The sequence below is a fragment of the Chrysemys picta genome, chromosome 1 (genome assembly GCF_011386835.1).
Source record: "Chrysemys picta bellii isolate R12L10 chromosome 1, ASM1138683v2, whole genome shotgun sequence".
Lineage (NCBI taxonomy): Eukaryota > Metazoa > Chordata > Testudines > Emydidae > Chrysemys > Chrysemys picta.
Window position 1 is genome coordinate 305,999,014 of NC_088791.1, and position 24,980 is coordinate 306,023,993.

Genomic DNA, 24,980 nt, shown 5'->3' on the forward strand with positions numbered 1-24,980 from the left:
GGGGAGAGGATTCAGTGCTAGCAGAACTTCGTTCTAAAAGACAAAATGCCAAAACTTTTGAAAAAATCTCCAAGGGCATGATGGAGAGAGGCCACAATAGGGACTCAGATCAGTGCTGCGTGAAAGTCAAGGAGCTCAGACAAGCCTATCAAAAAACAAAGGAGGCAAACGGTCGCTCCGGGTCAGAGCCGCGGACATGCCGCTTCTATGCCGAGCTGCATGCAGTTCTAGGGGGGGCCGCCACCACTACCCCACCTCTGACCGTGGATTCCAAGGTGGGGGTAATCTTATCAGTTATACCTGAGCATTCTGCGGATGGGGAAGAGGAGGAGGAGGAAGAGGAGGAGGAGGACGAGCTTGCGGAGAACACACAGCACTCCGTTCTCCCCAACAGCCAGGATCTTTTTCTCAGCCTGACTGAAATACCCTCCCAAGCCATTATCCAAGACCATGACCCAGTGGAAGGAACCTCAGGTGAGTTTACCTTTTAAAATATAAAACTTGTTTTAAAAGCAAGCGTTTTTCAATGATTACTTTGACCTGAGGACTTGGGATGCATTCGTGGCCAGTACAGCTACTGGAAAAGTCTGTTAACGTATCTGGGGATGGAGCGGAAATCCTCCAGGGACATCTCCATGAAGCTCTCCTGGAGGTACTCCAAAAGCCTTGCCACAAGGTTTCTGGGCAGTGCAGCCTTATTCCGTCCTCCATGGTAGGACACTTGACCACGCCATGCTAGTAGCAAGTAATCTGATATCATTGCATGACAAACCCTGGCAGCGTATGGTCCCGGTGTTTGCTGGCATTCAAGCAACATCCGTTCTTTATCTCACTGTGTAATCCTCAGGAGAGTGATATCACTTATGGTAACCTGGTTGAAATACGGGAATTTAATTAAGGGGACAGAGGTGGCCGTTCCTACTGGGCTGTTTGCCTGTGGCTGAAAAGAAATCTTTCCCTGCAGTTAGCCAAGCGCGGGGGAGGAGGGGAATTGGCCCTGAGCTTTTCACGTTTGGCTAGCAGGGATCTTCCCTGATACCAGCCACGTGGTGGGGGGAGGGGTACAGCGATCATCCCAGATAATTCATGGCCGGGGTGGCGGGGACGGAGGGTTAGTTTGGTTTCTGCAGGGATCTTCCCTGATACCAGCCACGCGGTGGAGGGAGGGATAAAGCGATCATCCCAGAGAATTGGATGGGGGTGGGGTTTCGTTTGTTTTCTGCTGCTGAAGGTTAACAGGAAAACTGCAGCAGTCAACGGGCTTTGCTTAGTATGTGGGAAAGGAGGGCGCAGAAGCCGAAAGACAATGGCTTACCATCGCCGCATGCAAGCTGAATTCTGTTGCCCGGACCTGCGTCTGTAATCTCTAACACCAAAGCCACAGGCACTCAATATTAAGATGGAAAATGCGACCTTGTACTGAAATCACATGTGCTATGTAATGTGAATAGTGTTGTTCACCATGAAAGAGTATAAGCATTGTTCTGTAAAATGTATCATTTTAAAAACTTCTCTCCTTTTTTTCATCCCTCCCTCCAGCAGCTGCAAATTTTTCAAGCTTCCCTCCTCCACCCCGAAGGCTATCTCAGATATGGCGGCGGAGAAAGAGGACGCGAGACGAGATGTTCTCGGAAATAATGGAATGCACCCGCAATGAAAGAGCTCATTTGAATGAGTGGAAGGACACGGTATCTAAATACAAGAAAGATGCCAGTGAACGTGAGGTCATGAGGAACGCTCGAGATGAGAGGTGGCAGGCTGCAACGCTGGGGCTGCTGCGTGATCAAACGGACATGCTCCGGTGTCTGGTGGAGCTTCAGGAACGGTAGCAGGATAACAGACTGCCGCTGCAGCCGCTGTATAACCTCCCTCCCCGCTCACCATGTTCCATATCCTCTTCACTCAGACGTCTAAGAACGCAGGGGGGGAGGCTCCGTGCACCCTCCCACTCCACCCCAGTGGACAGCCCAACCAAAAGGCTGTCATTATATTGAATTTTTTCAGTGGCCTTTTACTTCCCTCCTATCCTCCTCCCAAACCTCACCCAGGTTACCCTTGTCGGTTCTCTCCCTATGTTTATAATCAATTAATAAAGAATACATGATTTTTAAATGATAGTGACTTTATTTCCTTTAAAAGCAAGCTGTGATTTAAGGGGGGAGGGTGGTTTGCTTACAGGGAATGAGTCAATCAAGGGGGCGGGTTTTCAACAAACAGAAGATTCACACCATAGCCTGGCCAGTCATGAAACTGGTTTTCAAAGCTTCTCTGATGCTCAGTGCTTCCTGGTGTGATCTTCTAATCGCCCTGGTGTCTGGCTGCGCATAATCAGCAGCCAGGCGATTTGCCTCAGCCTCCCATCCTGCCATAAAGGTCTCCCCCTTACTCTCACAGAGATTGTGGAGCACACAGGGGTAGGCTGGGTCCCCAAGGATAACTATAGGCATTTCAACATCCCCAACGGTTATTTTCTGGTCCGGGAAGTAAGTCCCTTGCTGCAGGCATTTAAACAGATTAGTGTTCCTGAAGACGCGAGTGTCATGAACCCTTCCCGGCCAGCCCACGTTGATGTTGGTGAAACGTCCCTTGTGATCCACAAGTGCTTGCAGCACCATTGAAAAGTACCCCTTGCGGTTTATGTACTGGGTACCCTGGTGCTCCGGTGCCAAGATAGGGATATGGGTTCCATCTATCGCCCCACCACAGTTAGGGAATCCCATTGCAGCAAAGCCATCCACTATGACCTGCACATTTCCCAGAGTCACTACCTTTCGTAGCAGCAGCTCAGTAATTGCTTTGGTTACTTGCATCACAGCAGCCCCCACAGTAGATTTGCCCACTCCAAATTGATTCCCGACTGACCGGTAGCTGTCTGGCATTGCAAGCTTCCACAGGGCTATCGCCACTCGCTTCTCAACTGTGAGGGCTGCTCTCATCTTGGTATTCTGGCGCTTCAGGGCAGGGGAAAGCAAGTCACAAAGTTCCAAGAAAGTGCCCTTATGCATGCGAAAGTTTCGCAGCCACTGGTAATTGTCCCACAACTGCAGCACTATGCGGTCCCACCAGTCTGTGCTTGTTTCCCGGGCCTAGAATCAGCGTTCCACAGCTATAACCTGCCCCATTAACAGCATGATTTCCAAAGCACCGGGGGCTGCGGTTTGATAGAATTCCATGTCCATGTCCTCATCACTCTCACCGCCGCGCTGCCATAGCCTACTCCTCGCCGCCTGGTTTTGCAGGTTCTGGTTCAGCATAAACTGCACAATAACGCGCGAGGTGTTTACAATGTTCATGACTGCCGTCTTGAGCTGACCAGGCTCCATGCTTGCTGTGGTATGGCGTTTGCACTGTTCACCCAGGAAAAAGGCGCAAAACGGTTGTCTGCCGTTGCTTCCCTGGAGAGGGGGGAGGATGTACCCAGAACCACCCGCGACAATGTTTTTGGCCCCATCAGGCATTGGGATCTCAACCCAGAATTCCAATGGGCGGAGGAGACTGCGGGAACTATGGGATAGCTACCCACAGTGCAACGCTCCGGAAATCGACGCTAGCCTCGGTACATGGACGCACACCGCCAAATTAATGTGCTTAGTGTGGCCGCATACATTCAACTTTATACAATCTGTTTCCAAAATTCGAATTATATAAATTTGGATTAATCCCATAGTGTAGACATACCCTAAGATACAGCCCTTCTCATCCATTCACACAACTAAAACTAGAACTGGCCAGAAGCTGCAATTCCTGTTCTGTGGGAAATTCAGGAGGGAAAACAAAAAAAGTTCTGAAACAGCTAAATTGTGTTTATCATTCTATTTCCCACAGAATGGGAATTCTGAAGTTTTGTTTAGAAAAAGTCAAAATGACATTTTGTTCCAACCTGTTTGAAAAGTTACTGAGCTGGGAAGCCTGAGAGCTTGGGAAGTGAGGCTTCTGGGAAGCCTGAAAGCTAGAGAGAACCAGGGAGCTGGGAACAGTTTTCCAGAAAAATTGAAATTTTTCCATGGACAATTTTCATTTTGCAAGAAGTGACTTTTCTGTCAGAAAATCATTCCAATCTTGTCCTGCTCATATCCATTCAGAATGCTGCTGCAAAAATCATTTTCTGAGCCCGTCACTTTGACCCTGTCATCCCTCTCTTTGCATCCCTCTACTGGCTTCCCCTTCTCTGTCACATCAAACACAAGCTACTTCTTCACTTTTAAGACCCTTCATGTCTTATCCTCACCCTACTTACCGTCCCTCATTTACGATCTCATTTAATATAGAGATGAAGAAAAGAAATGCTTGAATTGCTTATACACTAATGCTAGGAGCTTGGGTAACAAACAAGAGGAATTGGAATTGCTCATTTATGAGCATAAATTTGATCTAGTTGGTTTTACTGAAACCTGATGGGATGGTTTGCACAACTAGCATGTTAAAATCAATGGTTCTAACCTATTTAGGAATGATTGAATGTGCAAAAGGGGTGGGAAGTGACACTGTCAAAAATGGCATTACTTGTTTCCGAGTCATTGATAACTTGGAAGAAAATGACCTTGAATGCTTATGGATCAATGTCCTAACAGATTAAATCACAAGATGGGATATTAGCTGGTGTCTGCTACAGACCACCAAATAACATTAGGGAACAGGATGACCCCCTCCTTACACACCTCTTTATAATCTGTAGGAAAAAAAGCTGTATAATCATGGGAGACTTCAGACTAACACGGCTGCTACTCTGAAACCGTTCAATTTGAGTGACATACGATGGACATCTTATGCTGCCTGTACTAAAACATCCTTAGAATGTCTAAACATTATGGATGACAATTTCCTAACTAGGGTGACCAGATGTCCCGATTTTATAGGGACAGTTCCAATTTTTGGGTCTTTTTCTTATATAGGCTCCTATTACCCTCCACCCCCTGTCCCGATTTTTCACATTTGCTGTCTGGTCACCTTATTCCTAACTCAGAAAGTGTTGCAGCGAACATGGAGGAATTCTTTATTAGACCTTGTCCTCACAGAAAAAAAGGAACAGATCACAAAACTAAAATTTAATGATAGCTTAGGTACAGGTGGTCATGACTTGATCACATTTATAATGTGGAAGCAGAATAAAGTCCAGACCACTAATATATAAAACAATATACTCACGGTGATTTAAAAGGACAGTTTCAAAAAGATGAAAACAATTATGATCCAAATCATCTGGAGGAAGAATTTAAACAGAAAAATATGAATGATAATTGGGAATCATTTAAGAACATCTTACTGGATGCTTCAAAAGCCACAATCAAGGAAGAAGGGTGTACTAATTTAAAAAGCTACTTGATTTAGAGGGGAAGTGAAGACAGCTATAAAAATATATAACAAGTGGAATAAAGGAGAAGTTGATAGTAATGAATATAAATCAGAAGTAGGAATTGCAGAAAATTGATACGGGAAGCAAAGGTACACAAGGAGAAATCCATGGCCAGCCCAGTAAAGGACAATAACGAGGTTTTTTAATATATCAGTAACAAAAAGAATCCTGACAATGGTATTGGTCCATTACTAGATAGAAATGTTAGAATTATTAATAATAATGCAGAGAAGGCAGAAGTGTTAAATAAATATTTCTATTCTATATTTGGGGAGAAAAACAGATGATATAGTCTCATCATATGGTTATAACATTCTTTCCATTCCACTAGTCTCTCCGGAGGATGTTAAACAGAAGCTACTAAAGTTAGACATTTTTAAATCAGAAGGTCCAGATAATTTGCATTCAGGAGTTTTTAACTAGCTAGCCAAGGCGCTCATTAGACCATTAATGTTGATTTTCAATAGATCTTGCAGCACTGGGGAAGTTCCAGTAGACTGGAAAAAGGCTAATGCTGTCAGAATTTTTAAAAAGGGTATATGGGATTGCCTGAATAATTATACGCCTATTGCCTGACGTTGATCCCAGGCAAGATAATGCAGCAGCTGATACAGGACTCAATAATGAACTAAAAGAGGGTAATGTAATTAATGAAAATCAACATGGGTTTATGAAAACAAATCCTGTCAATTAATTTGATTTTTTTTTTTTGAGATTATGAGTTTGGTTGATAAAGGTAATAGTGTGGATGTAATATACTTAGACTTCTCTAAGACGTTAAACTTGATAGCCCATGATATTTTTATTTAAAAAGTATGATATAAAGTTAACATAGCATGCATTAAGTGGATTAAAAACTGGCTATCTAAAAGATCTCAAAATGTAATTATAAACAGGGAATTTTCATCAAGTGGGTGTGCTTCCAATAGAGTCCTGCAAGATTTGTTTTTTGGCCCTGTGCTGTTTAACATTATTATCAATGACCTCAAAGAAAACATAAAACCATCACTGATAAATTGGAGGAGTGGTAAATAATGAAGAGGACAGGTCACTGATTCCAAGCAATTTGGATGCAAGCAAACAGAATGGGTTTTAATACTATTAAATTTAAAGGTATATGTATAGGGACAAAGAATGTAGGACAGACTTGCAGGATAGGGGATTCCATCCTGGAACGCAGTAACTATGAAAAAAGATTTGGGGGTCATAGTGTATAATCAGCTGAACTTGAGCTCTCAGTGGGACACTGTGGCCAAAACAGCTAATGAGATCCTGAAATACATAAAAATGAGAATCTCAAGGAGGAATAGCGAGATTATTTTACCTCTGTATTTGGCACTGGTGCAATTGCTGCTGCAATATTGTGTTCTGTTTGTGTGCTCACAGTTCAAGAAGGATATTGATAAATTGTAGAGGGTTCAGAGAAGAGCCATGAGAATGATGAAAGGATTAAAAAACATCCCTTATACTGATAGACACAAGGAGCTCAATTTATTTAGCTTAAAGATAAGGTTAAGAGTGACTTGATTACAGTCTGTAAGTGCCTACATGGGGAACAAATATTTAATAATGGGCTCATCAATCTAGCAAAGAAAGGTATAACATGATCCAACGGCTGGAAGCTGAAGCTAGACAAATTCAGACTAGAAATAAGGTGTACATTTTTAATAGTGAGGGTAATTAACCATTGGAACAATTTACCCAGGGGCGTGGTGGATTCACCATCACAGACAATTTTTCAATCAAGACTGGATGTTTGTCTAAAAGATCTGCTCTAGGAAATATTTTGGGGAAGTTCTAGGGCCAGTGTACATAGGAGATCAAACTAGATGGTCACAGTGGCTCTGGACTTGGAATCTGTGAAGCTCCCACCTCCAGTCAGCCCCTGATCCCAGCCTCTATCACCCAGTCATTAGAATGAAGGTGCTTGTCTGAAATTTTCTTCCCCATACTGCTTTCATATGTGGAAGGTGCTCCCTGTGAACATCCACAAAGCCACCTCATCATGATCCTTCAGATCCCTCCTTACAACTCTTCTTTGTTGCCATGCCTACAAGAAATTTGACCGTGGTTTGACTGGGGTGTTGAGACCACTGCCTGTCATGCTGACCAGTATTGTCTTATTGTTTCCTAGTGCTCCCTTGTAGTGGCAACTGGTGAATTTTGGGGCATAGCAGAAAAAATTATGCCCACTTGCTCCCAGGGCACCACCCACATGTCCAAACATGGAGAAGGGGAGGATCAGCCCTAGGAAAGTTGTCCTCCTATGCTGCCAAGGGCCTTTAATTATATTGGCAGCCAGTCTTGGGCCAGCCTGGTCCTCCTTACTCTGATCCTCATCCTCTTCTCCTTCTGTTGTGTTTTCTCTTACCACCACCACCTCCTCCTCTTGCCCTGCCTGGCAAGGCCTCCTCCAGCAACTACTCTGCCTTCACTGCAGCACTGAGTCGCACAGTCTCAGACAGCAGAGCCCAAGAGAAGGGGAGAGAGTCTGCCACCCCAGCCAGTCCTAGCGGCTCTGCAGATACCGCAGCATGGGGCTTGGGCAGTGAAGCCAAAACCCCACTTAAAATCACCTCCTGTGATCTTGGAAATCAGAACTGCATTTGCCACAGGGGTGGTGGAGAGAAACACCCTGCCACTAAATACAAATCACAAACAAAGCAAATTTACTGTGTTTGTGATCAGTATTTAGTCACACACACACACACACACACACACACAAGTGGGGGGCAAGCAGTAGAAAGTAGGAAGGTTTTGGTTGGGCAAGAGTAGCCTGGTGAAGGAGGGAGAATGCAAATGGAATAAGTTGATGAGTGGATAGAAAATTTTAAAATAAGTGTCGATTTTACTTTGGAAGGGTGGTGCCCCAACAACCTGTATACATGAGCCACCACTGGTGTCTTATATGTCTGTATCTATCTGTTGTCTCTTCTCTGGCACTTAGATTGTATGGTCTTTGGGACAGGGACCATCTTTTTGTTCTGTGTTTGTACAGCACCTAGCACAGTGGAGTTATAGTCCATGATGAGGGCTCCAAGGCACTATGGTAATACAAATTAATAATAGTAACTGGATTCTAGACCTGCACTTACAATGTGGTCATTCTCAAGGAGGATCCTGGACCATTCTTTTATGCCAGTGATACACATACCCCTAGGGGCAATCAGAGGTCTTCCAGGGGTACATCAACTCATCTAGATATTTGTCTAGTTTTACAGCAGGTTACATAAAAAGCAATAGCAAAGTCAGTACAAACTAACATTTCATATGACTTGTTTATACTGCTCTATATACTATACACTGAAATATAAGTACAATATTTATATTCCAATTGATTTATTTTATAACTATGGTAAAAATGAGAAAGTAAGCAATTTTTCAGTAATAGTGGGCTGTGACACTTTTGTATTTTTATGTCTGATTTTGTAAGCAACTAATTGTTAAGTGAGGTGAAACTTGGGGGTACGCAAGACAAATCAGACTCCTGAAAGGGGTACAGTAGTCTGGAAAGGCTGAGAGCCACAGTTTCATGCCATATACAGAAGAATATCTTTATTTCCCAGAGGGAAAAAAGAGTTGGAGTGAGGGAGATGGAGCCTTGCAAAAGAGTTGGTGTGCTCCACTTCTGAACAAATTTAGAACCAGATTATTCTACCTTACTCAAGTTGAATAGTGCTTTACTTCGCAAGTAGTCCCCTTTATCTCAAAGAGGCAATGTGTAGAATGAGATTTAATTCTTTACTCAGCTGTTGGCAGAACTTGAATCATAGAATCGATGGACTGGAAGGGACTTCAAGAGGTCATCTAGTCCAGTCCCCTGCACTCATGGCAGGACTAAGTATTATCTAGACCATCCCTGACAGGTGTTTGTCTAACCTACTCTTAAAAATCTCCAATGATGGAGACTCCACAACTGCCCTAGGCAATTTATTCCACTGCTTAACCACCCTGATAGTTAGGAAGTTTTTCCTAATGTCCAAACTAAACTTCCCTTGCTGCAATTTAGGCCCATTGCCTCTTCTATCCTCAGAGGTTAAGGAGAACATTTTTTCCCCTCCTTACTGTAACAACCTTTTATGTATTTGAAAACTGTTATCATGTCTTATCTCAGTCTTCTCTTCTCTGACTAAACAAACTCAAATTCTTCAATCTTCCCTCAGAGGTCATGTTTTCTAGACCTTTAATATTTTTTTTGGCTCTTCTCTGGACTTTCTCCAATTTGTCCACATCTTTCCTGAAATGTAACATCCAGAACTGGACACAATACTTCAGTTGATACTTAATCAGCTCGGAATAGAGTGGAAGAATTACTTTTTGTGCCTTACTTACAACACTCCTTCTAATACATCCCAGAATGATGTTTACTTTTTTTTTTGCAACATTGTTGACTCATATGTAGCTTGTGATCTACTATGACCCCCTTTCTGCAGTACTCCCTAAGCAGTCATTTCCCATTTTGATGTGTGCAACTGATTGTTCCTTCCTAAGTGGAGTACATTGCATTTGTCTTTATTGAATTCCGTCCTATTTACTTCAGACCATCTTTCCAGTTTGTCCAGATCATTTTGAATTTTAATCCTATCCTCCAAAGCACTTGCAACCCCTCCCAACTTGGAAATGTCCACAGACTTTATAAGTGTACTCTGTATGCCATTATCTAAATTATTGATGAAGGTGTTGAACAGAACCAATCCCTGCGGGACCCCACTCAATATGCCCTTCCAGCTTGACTGTGACAGTAACAAAACAGTAGATGAAAGAGAAAAAGCTGCTTTACTTTTGTTTTATTCTATCAGCAACTTGCAAATAGCAAGCCAAAGTTTTATCATATTTTCCACTCATTGGGCCTGAACTTGCTGTCAAAGGGAGTTTTGCAACTGACTTCAATGACTTCAGGCTCCATAACAGAAACTGTAACCATTTTTTTTTAAAGAATACTATTAGTTTGAGGGCAGATTATCATCTCATGCTAATTTACCTGGCATCTAATTACCATGGTGATTGGGGGTACTATAAATAGCTATATACATAAATTAGGTCTTTTGTGCCACAATCACAGCAGAACAGAGTTGCAGTTATAGCATGGTTCTGCTCCCAACCTTTTACATGCCATGGGTGAAGACTGACTGGAAGTTAAAAAAAAAATGAAATAGGTTTCATTCCTGTGTATGTTTCATTAGCAATAAGCAAATCCAAATCACTGTGTTCTAGTTCAATCTACTCTAGGGGAAGCTGGGGATTTTCTCCTTTTCTGCCCATCACATACTTTTATTGAATAACCACAAATTAAACCATTTTGGAATGACTAGTACCAAGCACCTTAAATGCTGATTCAGTGGAAAATGTGCCCCTTTTTCTCTGGCTAGGTTATCTGTCTTGTTTTGGATAATGAAAAGTGTTTTATGCTGTAGACGCACTAGCATCGATCTGTTGTCTACTCATTCATTCTAATGTCTACTGCTGAAAATTAAGAAGGTGGTTAACCAAAACTTTACCTCCTACTCATGTTTACTAAAATCATAACAGGAAGTGAAAAAACATAGACATATGAATTGTCAGTTACAAATGCACTTCTTGGAGCATGCCCTTACAGTAATTGTTGATATAGGTGAAATTTATCAAAATTAATCCCTTTTTGACAATCAGATTACTGGACAGCCTACTTTCATTAAAGGGACAAGGTGGGTGAAGTAATATCTTTTATTGGACCAATAAACAGAAAGAGACAAGATTTCCAGCTCCACAGAGCTCTTCTTTAGGTCGTTGAAAGGGTAATATCTAAATATGCTGGCTAATGAATGGGAGAGTTCATCCACATTTTTTTCCCCCTCTTGATACAAGCATGGTATCTGCTTTTGCTGCTGATCTCCCTCCTTCTCCACTCCCCCATCAGCCACAGGAGCATGAAACTGATGTGATTCTTGTCAGATTCCCTGCACCCTACACAGTTGGGAATAGTCTTGTTAGTTTAATTCTGCTGCTGCTCATGGAAGGCTATAAGGTGGAGTACAACTCCAGGAAGACAGCACTGCATTGGTTTAATTCTGATTAACATTTATAAAGATGTATTCATTAACACCATAAGGGCTAGAAACATTTTGGACGGATTAATTTGACATTTTAAAAGGACAGTTGAAATATTTCTGAAACTGATTGATTAAGCCCTGTTCTCCTTCCAGGAAAGTTTCTGACTCACCAAGACATAGTGGTTTTTCAAACCCTGAATTTTAACACTTTCCTTCCCTTATGTACAATCTCCTTTTGTGTCCTGTTGTCCCCCTCTAACTCCTCCACAGAGTGCTGGCCCCCCATTTCTTTTACAGCTCTTCATTAAGGGCTGGGGTTTGAGGCTTGCTTTGTTGGTCAGAAGGTTAAAGTGGAACTACAATAAACTCCTGATTTAGCTTTTTGAACAGTAAAACAACCCACAAGTTTATTTATGAGGAGTTGCTGAAAGAACAAGGACTAGATTGTGGTGAAGGTATGGGATACAAACATCTCTATACTCCCCTTTTGGTCACCTTAGAGAGAAGCTGAAGAAATGAGGACTGGTAACAGACAAGACATCTGGACATAAAAGGATATGAGATGTAAATGATGTGGGAGGAAAACCATTAACAATATTTGGGGGCCTTGAATGGGTATTTGGAGCAACAAATTGGTAAAGTGATACAGAACATTTCATATCGAGGTTATGGTTTCAAATCCAGCCCATGTCCGTAGTGACCTGTGAAGGGCTGTTCAGTATTCTGTGGGGAATGAATTGCTGATATCAGTCTAGTTCCTGCTGAACAGGAACCCCTGGTCACAAAGCAAACATCACACACAGCACACACTTATTGGCAGTATCAGTAGGAAAACAAATTAAATGGGTAGAGAGGCAGAAGCATCCATCTTCCCTAGAGGCTTTCTGTCTCCCAATCAAGGTTGAGGCACATGGGAGCTTGGAGTTGCAAAAATCTGTATGGCTTCTGTCTCTGCTCTACCATTACTGTTGATGAATTTGGGACTTGACAGTAGAGCAGGGCCGGCTCCAGCTTTTTTGCCACCCCAAGCGGCAAAGGGAAAAAAAACAAAAACATAAAACATTTGAGCTGCCGCCGAAGTGCCACTGAAGAAGAAGAGAGAGAGTGAAGGACTTGCCGCCGAAGACCCGGACGTGCCGCCCCAATAACGGATGGAGTGCCGCCCCTTTCTATTGGCCTCCCCAGGCACCTGCTTCCTTTGCTGGTGTCTGGAGCCGGCCCTGCAGTAGGACCTTATACAAACACTGTGTTCTCTCAGGATTATAGGGGAAAATACGGAAAAACTATTTCAGAGCAATACTGTATTAAACTGTAAAGCTCAGATAGGAATTCAGGCAAATCTCAACTATTTTTTGAGACAACAACCTTATGCAAAAGCTTCTGCACAGATCATGCTTGGATTGTTAAAACTAATTGAGCAGTAACACTGGTTCCATCTGTTTGTTGCTTTTAGCCCCCAGTCTCTGGGTAAGGCTGATATAATAGGTTCTATTTTGATTTAAACTACATAGGGATCTCTGTTAATGTTCAATGTGACAGCTTTTTACCAAGCTAGGTACCTGGTACAGTGCAAGGCAGGGGTGCCGGAACAGACAGGGCCCCATCACTTTATACCAGCCATAAGGGCGAGCGATGGGGGAGGAGGGAAGAGGTGGTGCAAGAGCAGGGCCTCGGGGGGAAAGGGAGGCAGGGCTGCAGGGGCAAGGAGTGGTGGGGGCAGTGCCATGGCTCGGACACCGGTGCCACCCCACTTTTAGTGAGCTTTCACTGCTCCTAGTGCAGGGCATTCACTTTAACTCAAGCGCTGGCACTGACACACAGACATAAGAATTTAAGAATGGCCATACTGGGTCAAACCAATGATCAGTCTAGTCCAGTATCCTGTCTTTCGACAGTAGCCAAAATGCCAGGTGCTTCAGAGGGAATGAACAGAACAGGTAATCATCAAGTGATCCATCCCCTGTCACCCATTCCCAGCTTCTAGCAAACAGAGGCTAGGGACACATCATAACATGGTTTTGCATCAATGTTCATCCTAGCTAATAGCCATTGATGGACCTATCCTCCATGAATGTATCTAGCTCTTTTTTGAACCCTGTTATAGCCTTGGCCTTCGCAACCTCCTCTGGCAAAGAGTTCCACAGGTTGACTGTGCGTTGTGGGAAGAAATTCTTCCTTTTGTTTGTTTTAAACCTGCTGCCTATTAATTTAATTTGGTGACCCCCTAGTTCTTGTGTTATGAGGAGTAAATAACACTTCATTATTTACTTTCTCCACACCATTCATGATTTTATACACCTCTATCATAAGCCCCTTTAGTCGTCTCTTTTCCAAGCTGAAAAGTCTGTCTTATTAATCTCTCCTGTACGGAAGCTGTTCCATACCTCATCATTTTTGTTGCCCTTTTCTGTACCTTTTCCAATTCCAATATATCTTTTTTTGAGATGGACAGCCAGATCTGCATGCAGTATTCAAAATGTGGGTGTACCAGAGATTTATATAAAGGTAATATATTTTCTCTTATTAGCTATCACTTTCTTAATGATTTCCAATATTCTGTTAGCTTTTTTTACTGCCACTGCACATAGAGTAGATGTTTTCAGAGAACTATCCACAATGACTCCCAGATCTCTTTCTTGAGTGGTAAAATTTAGACCACATTATTTTATATGTATAGTTCGGATTATCCTTGCCAATGTGCATTACTTTGCATTTATCAACATTGAATTTCATCTGCCATTTTGTTGCCCAGTCATTCAGTTTTGTGAGATCCCTTTGTAACTCTTTGCAGTCTGCTTTGGCCTTAACTATCTTAGGTAGTTTTGTATCATCCTTAGGGTGACCAGGTAGGGGGTGTGGGGTGCCTATATAAGAAAAAGCCCCCAAAATCAGGACTGTCCCTATAAAATCGGGACATCTGGTCACCCTAATCATCTGCAATTTTTGCCCTCCTACTGTTTACCCCCTTTTCCAGATCATTTATGAATATGTTGAATAGTACTGGTCCCAGTACAGACCCCTAGGGGACACCACTATTTACCTCTCTCCATTCTGAAAACTGTCCATTTATTCCTACCCTTTGTTTCCTATCTTTTAACCATGAGAGGACCTTCCCTCTTATCCCATGACATCTTACTTTGCTTAAAAGCCTTTGATGAGGGACCTTGTCAAAGGCTTTCTGAAAATCTAAGTACACTATCCACTGGATCTCCCTAGTTCACATGCTTGTTGACCACCCCCCCAAAGAATTCTAGTAGATGGGTGAGGCATGATTTTTCTTTACAAAAACCTTGTTGACTCTTCCTCAACAAATTCTGTTCTTTAATTTGCGCAGTACTGAAGTTAGCCATCCTGGCCTGTAATTGCCAGGATCGCCTCTGGAGCCTTTTTTACAAATTGGTATCATATTAGCTATCCTCAAGTCATTTCCTCAGAAGCTGATTTAAATGATAGGTTACATGACCACAATTAGTAGTTCTTCAATTTCACATTTGAGTTCCTTCAGACTCTCCAACACAGTCATAATTAACAAAGATTGCAACTAAAAGAACTACTTACATTGGTTCAGAAAGCCTAATGGGTACCCCCTTCTGCCCATCTCCCTCGGGCTTTGTCTCTGCTCCCAGTGAAGTTGGGAGATGGGCAGCCACTGGTTCTCTGCTAGGGGCCAGAGAAGGAAAGGGACTGCAGCATTGGCCAGTGTTGTGAGGCAGGGGAACCCCCAGCCACTTGATTTTCTGGCTGTTTGGTCTGAGGGGGTCCAGGACCTGAAACTGCTCCAGGACAAGGGAGGTGAGCCCCCTCTCACCCTGTGTGCCAAAGGATTGACTGCCAGAGTGAGGGTTGTGGAGGAGGTGATCCTGAAAGTGGGGTGTGGAAGCAGGGGAGGAAAGGGAATGGGGAAGAGGGGAAGGAAAAAGGCACTAGGGTGGGGGGGGGGATAAATTTGAGCTATGCCAGGCAGTTGTTACGCTCACAGACTAGAAGGGAACAGTTGTTGCCAACCTTTCTTTGAAGCAGGGGTCTAGGAAAGTGGGGGAAGGGCTGACACTCCCATCCCCTTGGTGCATGGGTCCTAGGGAGTAGGGGAAGGGCCTTAGAGCATGATTTCCTGCATAGGGGGGTCCCCGGAGGAAAGGAATAGAGGACACTTTATGAAGGGGGGTATGCCTTGCTGGTGCCATCCCATCATAGCTATGTGGGGGTGTTGGTGGGTGAGTTCTCCTCTGGGGTTGTCTGAAGCCCCCTCCCACATACAACGGGCACCTCTGTTGGGGGTGGAAGTGGGGATCCCCCCACGCTGAATCCTGGCAGATAGCAGGGGAGCCCTCCCTTCTGTTAGCTTGCTGTGGCAAGGAGTGGTGGCAGGGGTTTCCCTGACACTAGCATCCCAGCAGGTGGGGGCTCCGGTGGTGGGGCTGAGGCAGTGCAGAGAGCTGCGGGGCCATGCTGGGAGGGAGCTCAGGGCCTAGGCGGGGTGTGTAACTGATTAACAGAACATCCTGAAGGTGTTTCAGCTGATCAATTCCGATAGTAAAGACCAAAACTGCTCTCAGCTAGGGCCGGTTCCTGCAGCTCTTACTGGGACCATGGGAGCCGGACGGGGACTGGTGCTTGGAAGTCTCTGCCAGGCTCCCTGCGTGGCCGTGCAGCAGCCAGGCTCGGGAACGGCCCGCACAGACGGGGCAAACCTGCGTGCAAAGCTTCGGGAGCGATCTGCCCTTCGCCGCCGAGGCTGGCGACAAGTGGCTGCGGGGACAGCCCGGCGGGAAGGCAGCGAGAGGAAGAAGAGCGCAGAGCCCCTGGTGCTCTGGGAGGGGAGTTGGGCGGGGGGTAAGTTGCTGTCCATCTGGCCCGTGCTCTGGGCGCTCCGCGAACGGGGCCGCAAGGAGCCAGGCTCGGCTCGGCGCCCGCAGGGAGGGGGAGCGGGGCGAGCCGCGGGGAGAAGCGCACAGGTTAGCCGAGCCTCTCGGAGCTTCCGTGACGCGGGGGGACGCCTAGTGCGGCGGGTCTGACACACACCCCGCCTGCAGCTCCCGGTGCCTGGCTGCCCCGCTGCTGCCGCCGCGCGTCCCGGGACGCCTGAGCTCGCAGCGCGCGCGGAGCGGGACCTGCCGCGGGGAGCCCGCGGTGATGCGGGGGGCTCGATGATGAGCGGCAAGCGCGGGTCTGCCAAGCCCCAGCTCCGGCGGTCGTTCAGCGAGCAGCTGCGGGACTCCACCGCCAAAGCCTGGGATTTACTGTGGAGAAACGTCCGCGAGAGACGGCTGGCAGGTCAGTCCCGCGAGCGCACTGCCTCCCGCGCCGCCGCCCCGCGCGCTCTGCCCCGGCTGGGAGTGAGGGATCCTGCCCTGGCTCCCCTCCGGCGCTCCTGCCGGAGCAGTGCCCGCTGCCGGTGGGGTCCTGTCCCGGCCCTGCTCAGGCAGTCACCTGTCTGGCGGCTCGCTCTGCGCCGGCCTCGTACAGCGCCGTGTGTGCCCTGCTCCGCGGGGCATTAGTGCGGGCTGCAGCTGTGGGAGTGGAGTGTATTAGTGCCTAATACAGCTGTGAGTGTGTGTTGTGTTAACTAGTTGTGTACTCTGGACAGCGCTTTGCGCGCCTCCTGGACAGTTGGGTCTGTCCAGTTTTGGTCTGTGTCTCCTCCCTATAGCGCTGTGTGTGTGCACATTACACACCCACCTCCTCCACAGCTCAAGTACCAAAGTGCTCTTGCTTTGTTTTTGTAACTTCTAAGAGTTCCCGTATGTAACAGCTCCTCAATTATTGATGGCTCTTTCAGGTACTATTAGCGAACCCAGCAGTAAGAAGTGGGACAGATCCCCCTATGGAGGAGGCTGGGAGATCCGTCCCCTGGATGTTACAGAGCCAGAGCAGGTCATGGGGAGGGCAATCTGCTGCCATCTCCTTCCTCACCCACGTATCCCAGTCATGTAGAGCATTGTGAGCTCTGCCCTCGGCTGGCTAAGCAGGTGGGATTTAAAGCAGGTGGAAACTGAGGGAAAGGTTTTTGTGTGGATGGCAGAGCTGCGGGGGGGGGGGGGGGGGCGGCGATAAATGGGGCAATTTGCCCCAGGCCCTGGGCCCCACAGGGGCCCCCATGAGAATATAGTATTCTATGGTATTGCAACTTTTTTTTTAATAGAAGGGGCCCCTGAAATTGCTTTGCCCCAGCCCCCCTGAATCCTCTGGGCAGCCCTGGTGGATGGTAGGGGGTTAGGGTTAAAACCTGGGTAAGAGCCCTGTTTAACTCTGCAGTGAAGACATTCCCTGCAAGGGGAGACTTCAAAATTACCAGAGCCAAATTAAGAAATAAACTGCCCAATTACATCCCAACATCCACCCATTATATTTCTAATTACTGGAAGGTGTGGGGGTCTGGGGCCAGATTTTCAAATGTATTTAGGCACCTAATGATGTAAATAAGCTCCTAATGGGATGTTCAAAAGTGCCTAAGCAGGTTAGGTGCCTGACTCACTTTGCAAGCTGTCTGCAACGTTTGGGACCAAGATACCTTTGAAAATCTGGCCCCTAGAATCTTAATCCCTTCAAATCAAGTCAGAGGAGACTCAATAAATCACCCCCTTCAGGAGTGACTCAGGTCATTCTGAGAACAAGATGGCAGTAGCATGTTGATTTTACACATGTAAACAGATGATTGTTTAATGTTTATAAAACACCTTGAAGATGAAAAGATCTAGATGGCACCAAGATACACTATAAATGCAAGGCAAATGTGTCACATGTCATGAAGATTAATTTGCAAAACGTGGATTCTTCAACTACATTCTATTGTCTTGTAGATCGTTTAAGGACACCATCTAGGACTTTGTAACATGCTGGTATTGGAGTATATAGGGCACATTTTTCTAATGTAGGCATCTAAATTGTGCCCACAAAATGTCCACAGATTCAAATAGTTAAAATAATGGATACAAATTACATGCTTGTTTTTGAAGACTTAGTACAGACTATTTGGCTATGGCAAAGAACTTGTATTTGTGGAGTAGTGTCTGGTTGTGGGTAGGTACACAGAGCCCCAGAATCCTACTTGTTTATTTCTAAACTTGATAGTTCTGAGAAAACATAAAAATAAAGAATATTAATATCTCCTTACATGTAATCTGGTTAGCGCTTTGTTAAAAGCACATGCCAGCAGGGCATTCAGCTGGGGCACTGGGTTAGCCATCTTCTGTCAAACAGACCTCAACTACTGCTTGAGTGAGCAGAAGGCCTGGGCAGACTGCCACAGAGCAGCAGCCAACTTTTTAAAGGAACTTGGATTAAAATTGATGGAGTCAGGCTTTTTAGCTAAAGTGGCTGTAACACTCAAGTCCTGACTTAATGCACTGCCATAATTTGTTATTAATTCCATTATAATATGCTGGTGAGTTTGTGGTAAAGGTGCCCTTTATCTGATTACATGGTTCATTTGACAAGATAACAAAATGTGTACAAATAGTATCTGTGGAGCTAACAGATTCCAAATATACCCTGTTCCTCAGATGGTTTTGTCTCTTGGCTTTCTGCCCTTGCATTTGTATTTATTTGTCTTTGTGTTTATCTTAGTCTTGGCCTCTGTGGCCTCAGTAAATATTCCTGTGGCCTTTCTTCCACTTTTCATTAATGAAAGGCATGGAATTTAGGCTGGTCTAAATACGTCATTATTGGCTGGCTGGCTGATCAGCTGCCCATCCGTAGTAATAAATAAGATCGCACTGAGGTGAACAGTTGTCCCACTTTCCTTCTCCCCAAAGCTGATATTTATTCTGCAGCCCTGAATGACAATCACACCAGCAGTCCTTGAAAGTTAACTAGGGCTTCAGAAGAATGACCGAGGTGGGAAGAACACTTTTAACCCTTAGCTTGCTGAGTTGTTTTTTTTCCTGACTTCCAGCCAAACAAAGGTTCAGGAAACAGTTATATAGCAAATCATCATCATCATCATTATTATGAGTGAAAGTAGAAGAGGTTTGGGGGCTCTTATGTATTTATTCCTTTGTCTTCCTCTACCTTTTCACCTCTGTATTTAAGGCTCAAATGTGGGCCTCACAGGGGAGGAGACCCTTTCATCCACTGAATGGGCTATTTGCATTAACATGTGTTGTAGGGGAAAACTGCTGCTACTCCCCCTCCCATGCAGTTGGCCAAGGAGTGGATGAGCAAGAGCAGGGAGTGGACAGAACCTTAGCTCTACTCCCTTCACTGCTCCAGGCAGCACAGCTAGAATGCAGTGGAGGGGGAAGGAAGCTACGCTAGGAAAGGGCTTGTGGAGTGTTACTCCCCGCCCCCCCACACCCACACCCACACCCCTTTGAGCAAGGGTGATTAGGAAGCAGTGTGTGACTAAGAGTAACACTCTGGTTCCTATTCTGCTTCTGGTAGTACTAGGCAATTATGCGGTGTCCCTTATTCAGGCTGGATTGCAAGGTGCAAAATACTCTTTTCTTCTGTTCCACTGACCTCGACTTGTTTATTAAATTGGTGGGTATACTTAATATAATGACCTAAGTGGTGTTTTTAGTAGTTTCTGTGCTTTTTTTTTTTTTTTTTTTTTTAATTCTTACCTAGGCAGGTCGTGTTCAGGTAAGATTCTTGTTACACTAACATTTTCATTTGACTGTTTAGAATTCACTAACAGGTTCCTTCTCTGGTGTGACTTTGTTATTGTCAGTGTCAGTTCAAGACTGGAAAAATAAATTCAGTCATTACTTTTGAGAGATTGATCAAATACACTATTGATTAGATGACCTAATTTTTAAAGACTATCTAGTACACTGGAATTTACTCTGAAGACAATTTAGTGGAGAAGTTTAGGCCCTGATATAGCTACCTGATTTAAGTCCAATTGAAGTCAGTGATCACTAAATTTAACCACATGTTTAAGTGCTTTGCTGGATTGGGGGCTTGATGATCGTGTTGTCCAAAAGACCATATATAGAAAGACCTTGGATAGTTTTTAACCTGGCCATAAATCTGGACCATCAGACTACCACATTTGAAGAATGACTGAAATTCATTGCTTTATGGATTTGAGTGTTTTTCTTCGCATCTTGAAACTCAGTTATATTGTTAGTTTAAAACAATGATCCTATAGTGCTTACTGAAATCCTGACTCAAATCATGATCTACCATTGTAAATAATGGCTTATATTTATTTATGCATTGTTGTTGTAGCCATGTTGGTCCTAGGATATTGGAGAGACAGGGTGGGTGTGGTAATATCTTTTATTGGACCAGCTTCTGTTGGTCAGAGACGAGTTTTCCTGCTTACACACAGTCTCTCTCACCAACACAAGCTGGTCCAGTAAAAGATATTACTACACCTACCTTGTCTCTCTTGTTTCAGAAGGATAACTTGTATGCAGTTGAAAAGTGCTATGCACACTCTGGCATGCTATAAATAATTACATCCAAAAAACTATACAGAAAGATTAATGTTGCAAAGTTAAACACTCAAAATTTAGGAAATGCCAAAATTAAGGTTGCCTGTGCAACCTTAATTTGTCCCCCTGGTGCATATGTATTCTGATGCAGTCTTTAGTTACATCATCCCATACTATATTTTCCCCACAGACCCCTTTGCCTCTGTCAGTGCACAGGACAGACAGTGCTCACTGAACGAGCAGCTATTCAATATTTTGTTTTCTCCTCATTGTTCATAGATGTTGTTTACTGCATGCTATTCAAACCCTGCTTTGAATACAGAATTATTAATTTCCTCCTGGGTTTTTCTGTGGTGCTCATCCCCGTTGTATCTGAGTGCTTCACAAACATTCATGTATTTAGTTTCGCAATATCCCTGTGTGTGTTGGGGGCTGGGGGGTGTATTATTACCCTCATTGTACTGATAGGAACTGAGTCACAGAAAGATTAAGGTCAGAAGTGGCCACTAATTTTAGATGCCAGATTCAAAACACCTAATATTTCAGAGTATTTAGTTTTATATAGCACTTTATATGTTCAAAGCAGAGCCCTGATTGACTTCAGGTGCAACTGCTGAGCACTCAGCACTTTTTCAAATTATACTCCAGGATCTGAAATTGGTCACCCAGAATATGAGGAGCACACAATTTGGGTTGAATCCTACAAAGGCACTTAGGCATTGCAACGCTGAACATCACGGTGCCTAATTTTTTGGTGCCTGGAAAATCATGACAACAACACTGCTGCAACCCACAAAGCTGAGTTAGGTCCCTGTACAGAGATTGGGGACGGATAGGCACTTAAGAATGTGACCCACAAAAGTCTGCAAACTAGGCAGGTAGCTGCTTAACCCAGCCAATGTGCTAACTGTCTGTCTCCACACAGACAGGCTGGAGGGGAGGTGTCCCCTGCCTTCTAACTTTTAGCTCCGCAGTTAGTGCATTCGCCTAAGATGTGGGAGACCAAGGTTCAATTCCCCCTCCCTGGCAAAGCGGGAGAAAGGATTTGAACAGGGCTTGCCCACTTCTCAGGAGACTGCTCAAGCTACTGAGCCATGGGAACTCCTGCTGAAGCTGTTTCCCTGTGGATAAATAATGAGTGTGATTGGGCCAGAGAGAATGACCTAATGACGGATAAGGGCACCCACCTGGGGGGCAGAAGACCCTTGGTCAAGTCCCCCTGCTCCGATCACTCTTTCATTATTTATATGTGTTCAGATCAGACCAGTTGGGCAAAGTAGGCAGCCAAATACCTGTCTGTCTTTGTTTTCTTGCCTACCCTGTCCCAGTCCTCCCCACCCAATGCTCATCTTCTCAGCCCCAGTTTCCTTGCCACACCTGTCCTAATCTTGCCCCCTTCAGGCTCCTTAACCCAACCTATTCCCTCTGCTGCCTTCCCCCTTCAGGTCCAGCTCTTGTTCCTATTTGAGTCAGGCTGCTTCCTCCTCCACTGCCTGGGCACCAGTAGGTAGAGCACTGAGAGCACAGGAGAGAGAGTCTCCCTGCTCTCACTTCCAGTGCCCCTTGGTACAGCAGCCCAAAGCAGTAATCACAGGGAGAATCCTGCTCAGCTGTCCTGCCCTGGGCTGGTGCATGCTCAGTGCAGATGAAATCTTTGGATAATTTAGCTGCCAAACTGCAACAAGTCCTTAGTGAGTCCGTGGCTGCTGCAATTTTTCAACAGCTCAACTTGGTCAAATTTGGGAAGCTTCTCACGGGAACAGCAAAAGGCGCTTCCTTGATGCCGAATTTCAAGTCCCTATTTCAAAGCATGAAGGCACAAGAGGTTCTCAGTGAAACAGCTGTAAGAATACTTTTAACATGGGCAAAACTTTTTTTTCTAACTTTTCTCTTGAAAATGGCTGAACTGTTTTTGCTGAAACCAAAAAAAAATAAATCAGCCTGAGGCAGTCACCTGTCACAGAAAAGTTTAGCCAATGTTGACTTGAATTTGATGGGTGAATTTTTATGACTTGCCACTGATCGCATCTGACCAGAAGATTTATAGGTTCTTATCCAATTCAGACTACAGAGTTTAAGAACTCAGAGTTCTATATAGGGAGAGGATTCTCAGGGTGCTTGGCAAGAACGCATACACTGAGGACAATACCAAATTGATAAAATATTTATTGCCATTAACATAAAAACAAGGAATGCAATGAAACTTATAACTGCAAAACAGTAAAAGGATTCAAAACTCCTGCTGGTAACATTTCTATTATAAGTACCTTAACCTAACATACTCACACCCTTCCTTGGGAGCCCGGTAATAGGAAGTGAAGGACCAGCCTCACTCCTGGCATGCCCAGTTACGCAATGGTGATGGCTTCCCCGATGGTTAGGAATGTTGAGTAGCTGTACTATACTGCATAAAGTGAGCTGAAAGCGTGATAGAAGATAGTCTCTAGAGTAAAGTACTCCAAGAAACCGAAGCTTCAGGAGTTAGAGTATAGAGCTTCGAACCAGAATTTAGAGGAGCGAGAGCCTATCCCTAAAACTATCCTAAAAGACAGACTAACTAACCAACCCTTACAAGGTATTTTATAGGATCCTGATCTGTGTAATCCAGGCCCAACCTACTATACCCAAATCTTGTTTCTGTACCCTAAGAAATTTATGGGTACCCTTCTCCTATAGGTTAGTGGATTATGACACTTACTTTCTAAATATATTAATAAGAATTCTCACTCCAAAACTGCCAACCTAGGCTCTCTTGATGATGACCTAGAGTTGTGGTGTACCCTACAGTTACCAACTGGTTGTAGGAGCCGGATAAACCTGTGCTGTGGATAGTTCCTCCCTTTAGTTCCCCAAAGTTCAGGGACCATTCTTAACAGTGCCAAAGGTTGCCAGCTTTTATGCTAACATATGTATAACTGATTATACTTTTTGCTATATGGCCGATCTTACCGGATCTTACAAGCTGGTAGACTTCTTGCATTTCAGCAAAAATTATTATTAGGAAATACATGTCTCAACACATCCTAAATTCCAAGGAATTAATACTGATAAAATATAAGAATAAAATGGATTAATATTAGAAAAAGAAACGTATTAATTAATACTGCTGGCTGAATTAGTAGGATATAATAGCTAGCAAAATAATCCTATGGGCTACACCAAGTTATAAGTAACTGAAAACAGAGATATCAGGCAAGTTTGACTATAAGCATCATTATCAGCTCCACCTACAATAATCCAAAACCACTTTAGACTCTGATTTGCAACTGTTTGGATCACTTCAATCACCACTGAAATGCAACTACCTCAAGGATGGGATAGCTTAGGACAGGAAGCATAATTTGTCCAATTGAATCTCCAGAAAAGGTTTAGGAATAGAGCTGAGTGGAGAATTTTGCATCAGAACAGTATTCCAATGGAAAATGCCCTTTTCACAAAATCAGAAAGTTCCATTGGAAAATTTCTATTTTCTGTCAGGAAAATCAAAGTGACGGCTCCCCGGCTGCTCACCAGGAAGGATCTTATCAATTTCACATTTTGTCTGCGTGGCGAAAGCAAAACTGAAAAGAGTCTTCCAGGCAGACAGCTGCTGCCTGGCTGGGGGGGATGTGGGTCAGGCTGAGTGCCCTGGTTGGCTGCCTGCCCTGCACCCTGGCACTCCAGTAGTAGCGGTGGGAAGGGGAAATACAGTGAGCCTTGGCACTCAATCTACAGCTGCTGGCCTGGATGGCTCTTGTCATTTTCATTTTCTGCCTGCAGGAGGAAAATGATGTTGACAAGAGCCTTCCAGGTGGACAGCTGGCAAGCTGAAAAAATCGGTTTTGGTTCTCTTGAAGTGCAAGTTTTCTGGAAATCCCATCTCACGGAGAGTTTTATTTTTAAAAACACATTTTGTCTTGACTTACGGTGTTTTTTATTTATTTTTGTTAAATGAGAGTTTTCATGGCAAGGGGCTTCCATTTTCCAGCCAGCTCTGCTTAGGAAGCAGGGCCGGCTCTAGGCGCCAGCGAACCAAGCACGTGCTTGGGGCGGCACATTTTCAAGGGCGGCATTCTGGCTGTCTTTTTTTTTTTTTTTTTTTTTCGGGCAGCAAAAGCCAAGAGCCAGCCCTGGCGGCAGCAGCAGTGTGTTGTGCGCGGGGGGTGCGCTGAGGCCGCTGTGGTTTGCGCCGCGGGGGAGCAGTGCTGCACTTTGTGGCTGGGCCGGGCAGGCTCC

General features: G+C 44.6%; 1 protein-coding gene across 10 annotated transcripts in view; it reads left to right on the plus strand.

The window, feature by feature from the left end:
* The window catches only part of STARD13 (StAR related lipid transfer domain containing 13), a 445,413-nt gene that overhangs the window by 229,852 nt on the left and 190,581 nt on the right, over positions 1–24,980 (plus strand). The window contains exon 1 of one of the 10 annotated variants that reach the window (XM_008167694.4): positions 15,791–16,656. The exons of the other annotated variants lie outside the window; for them this stretch is intronic. Within the exon in view, the coding sequence (XP_008165916.2) occupies positions 16,530–16,656 (127 nt within the window). The 5' untranslated portion in view covers positions 15,791–16,529. Of the gene's footprint in view, positions 1–15,790; positions 16,657–24,980 lie in introns of those variants that run through there. 10 annotated transcript variants of the gene reach the window in all.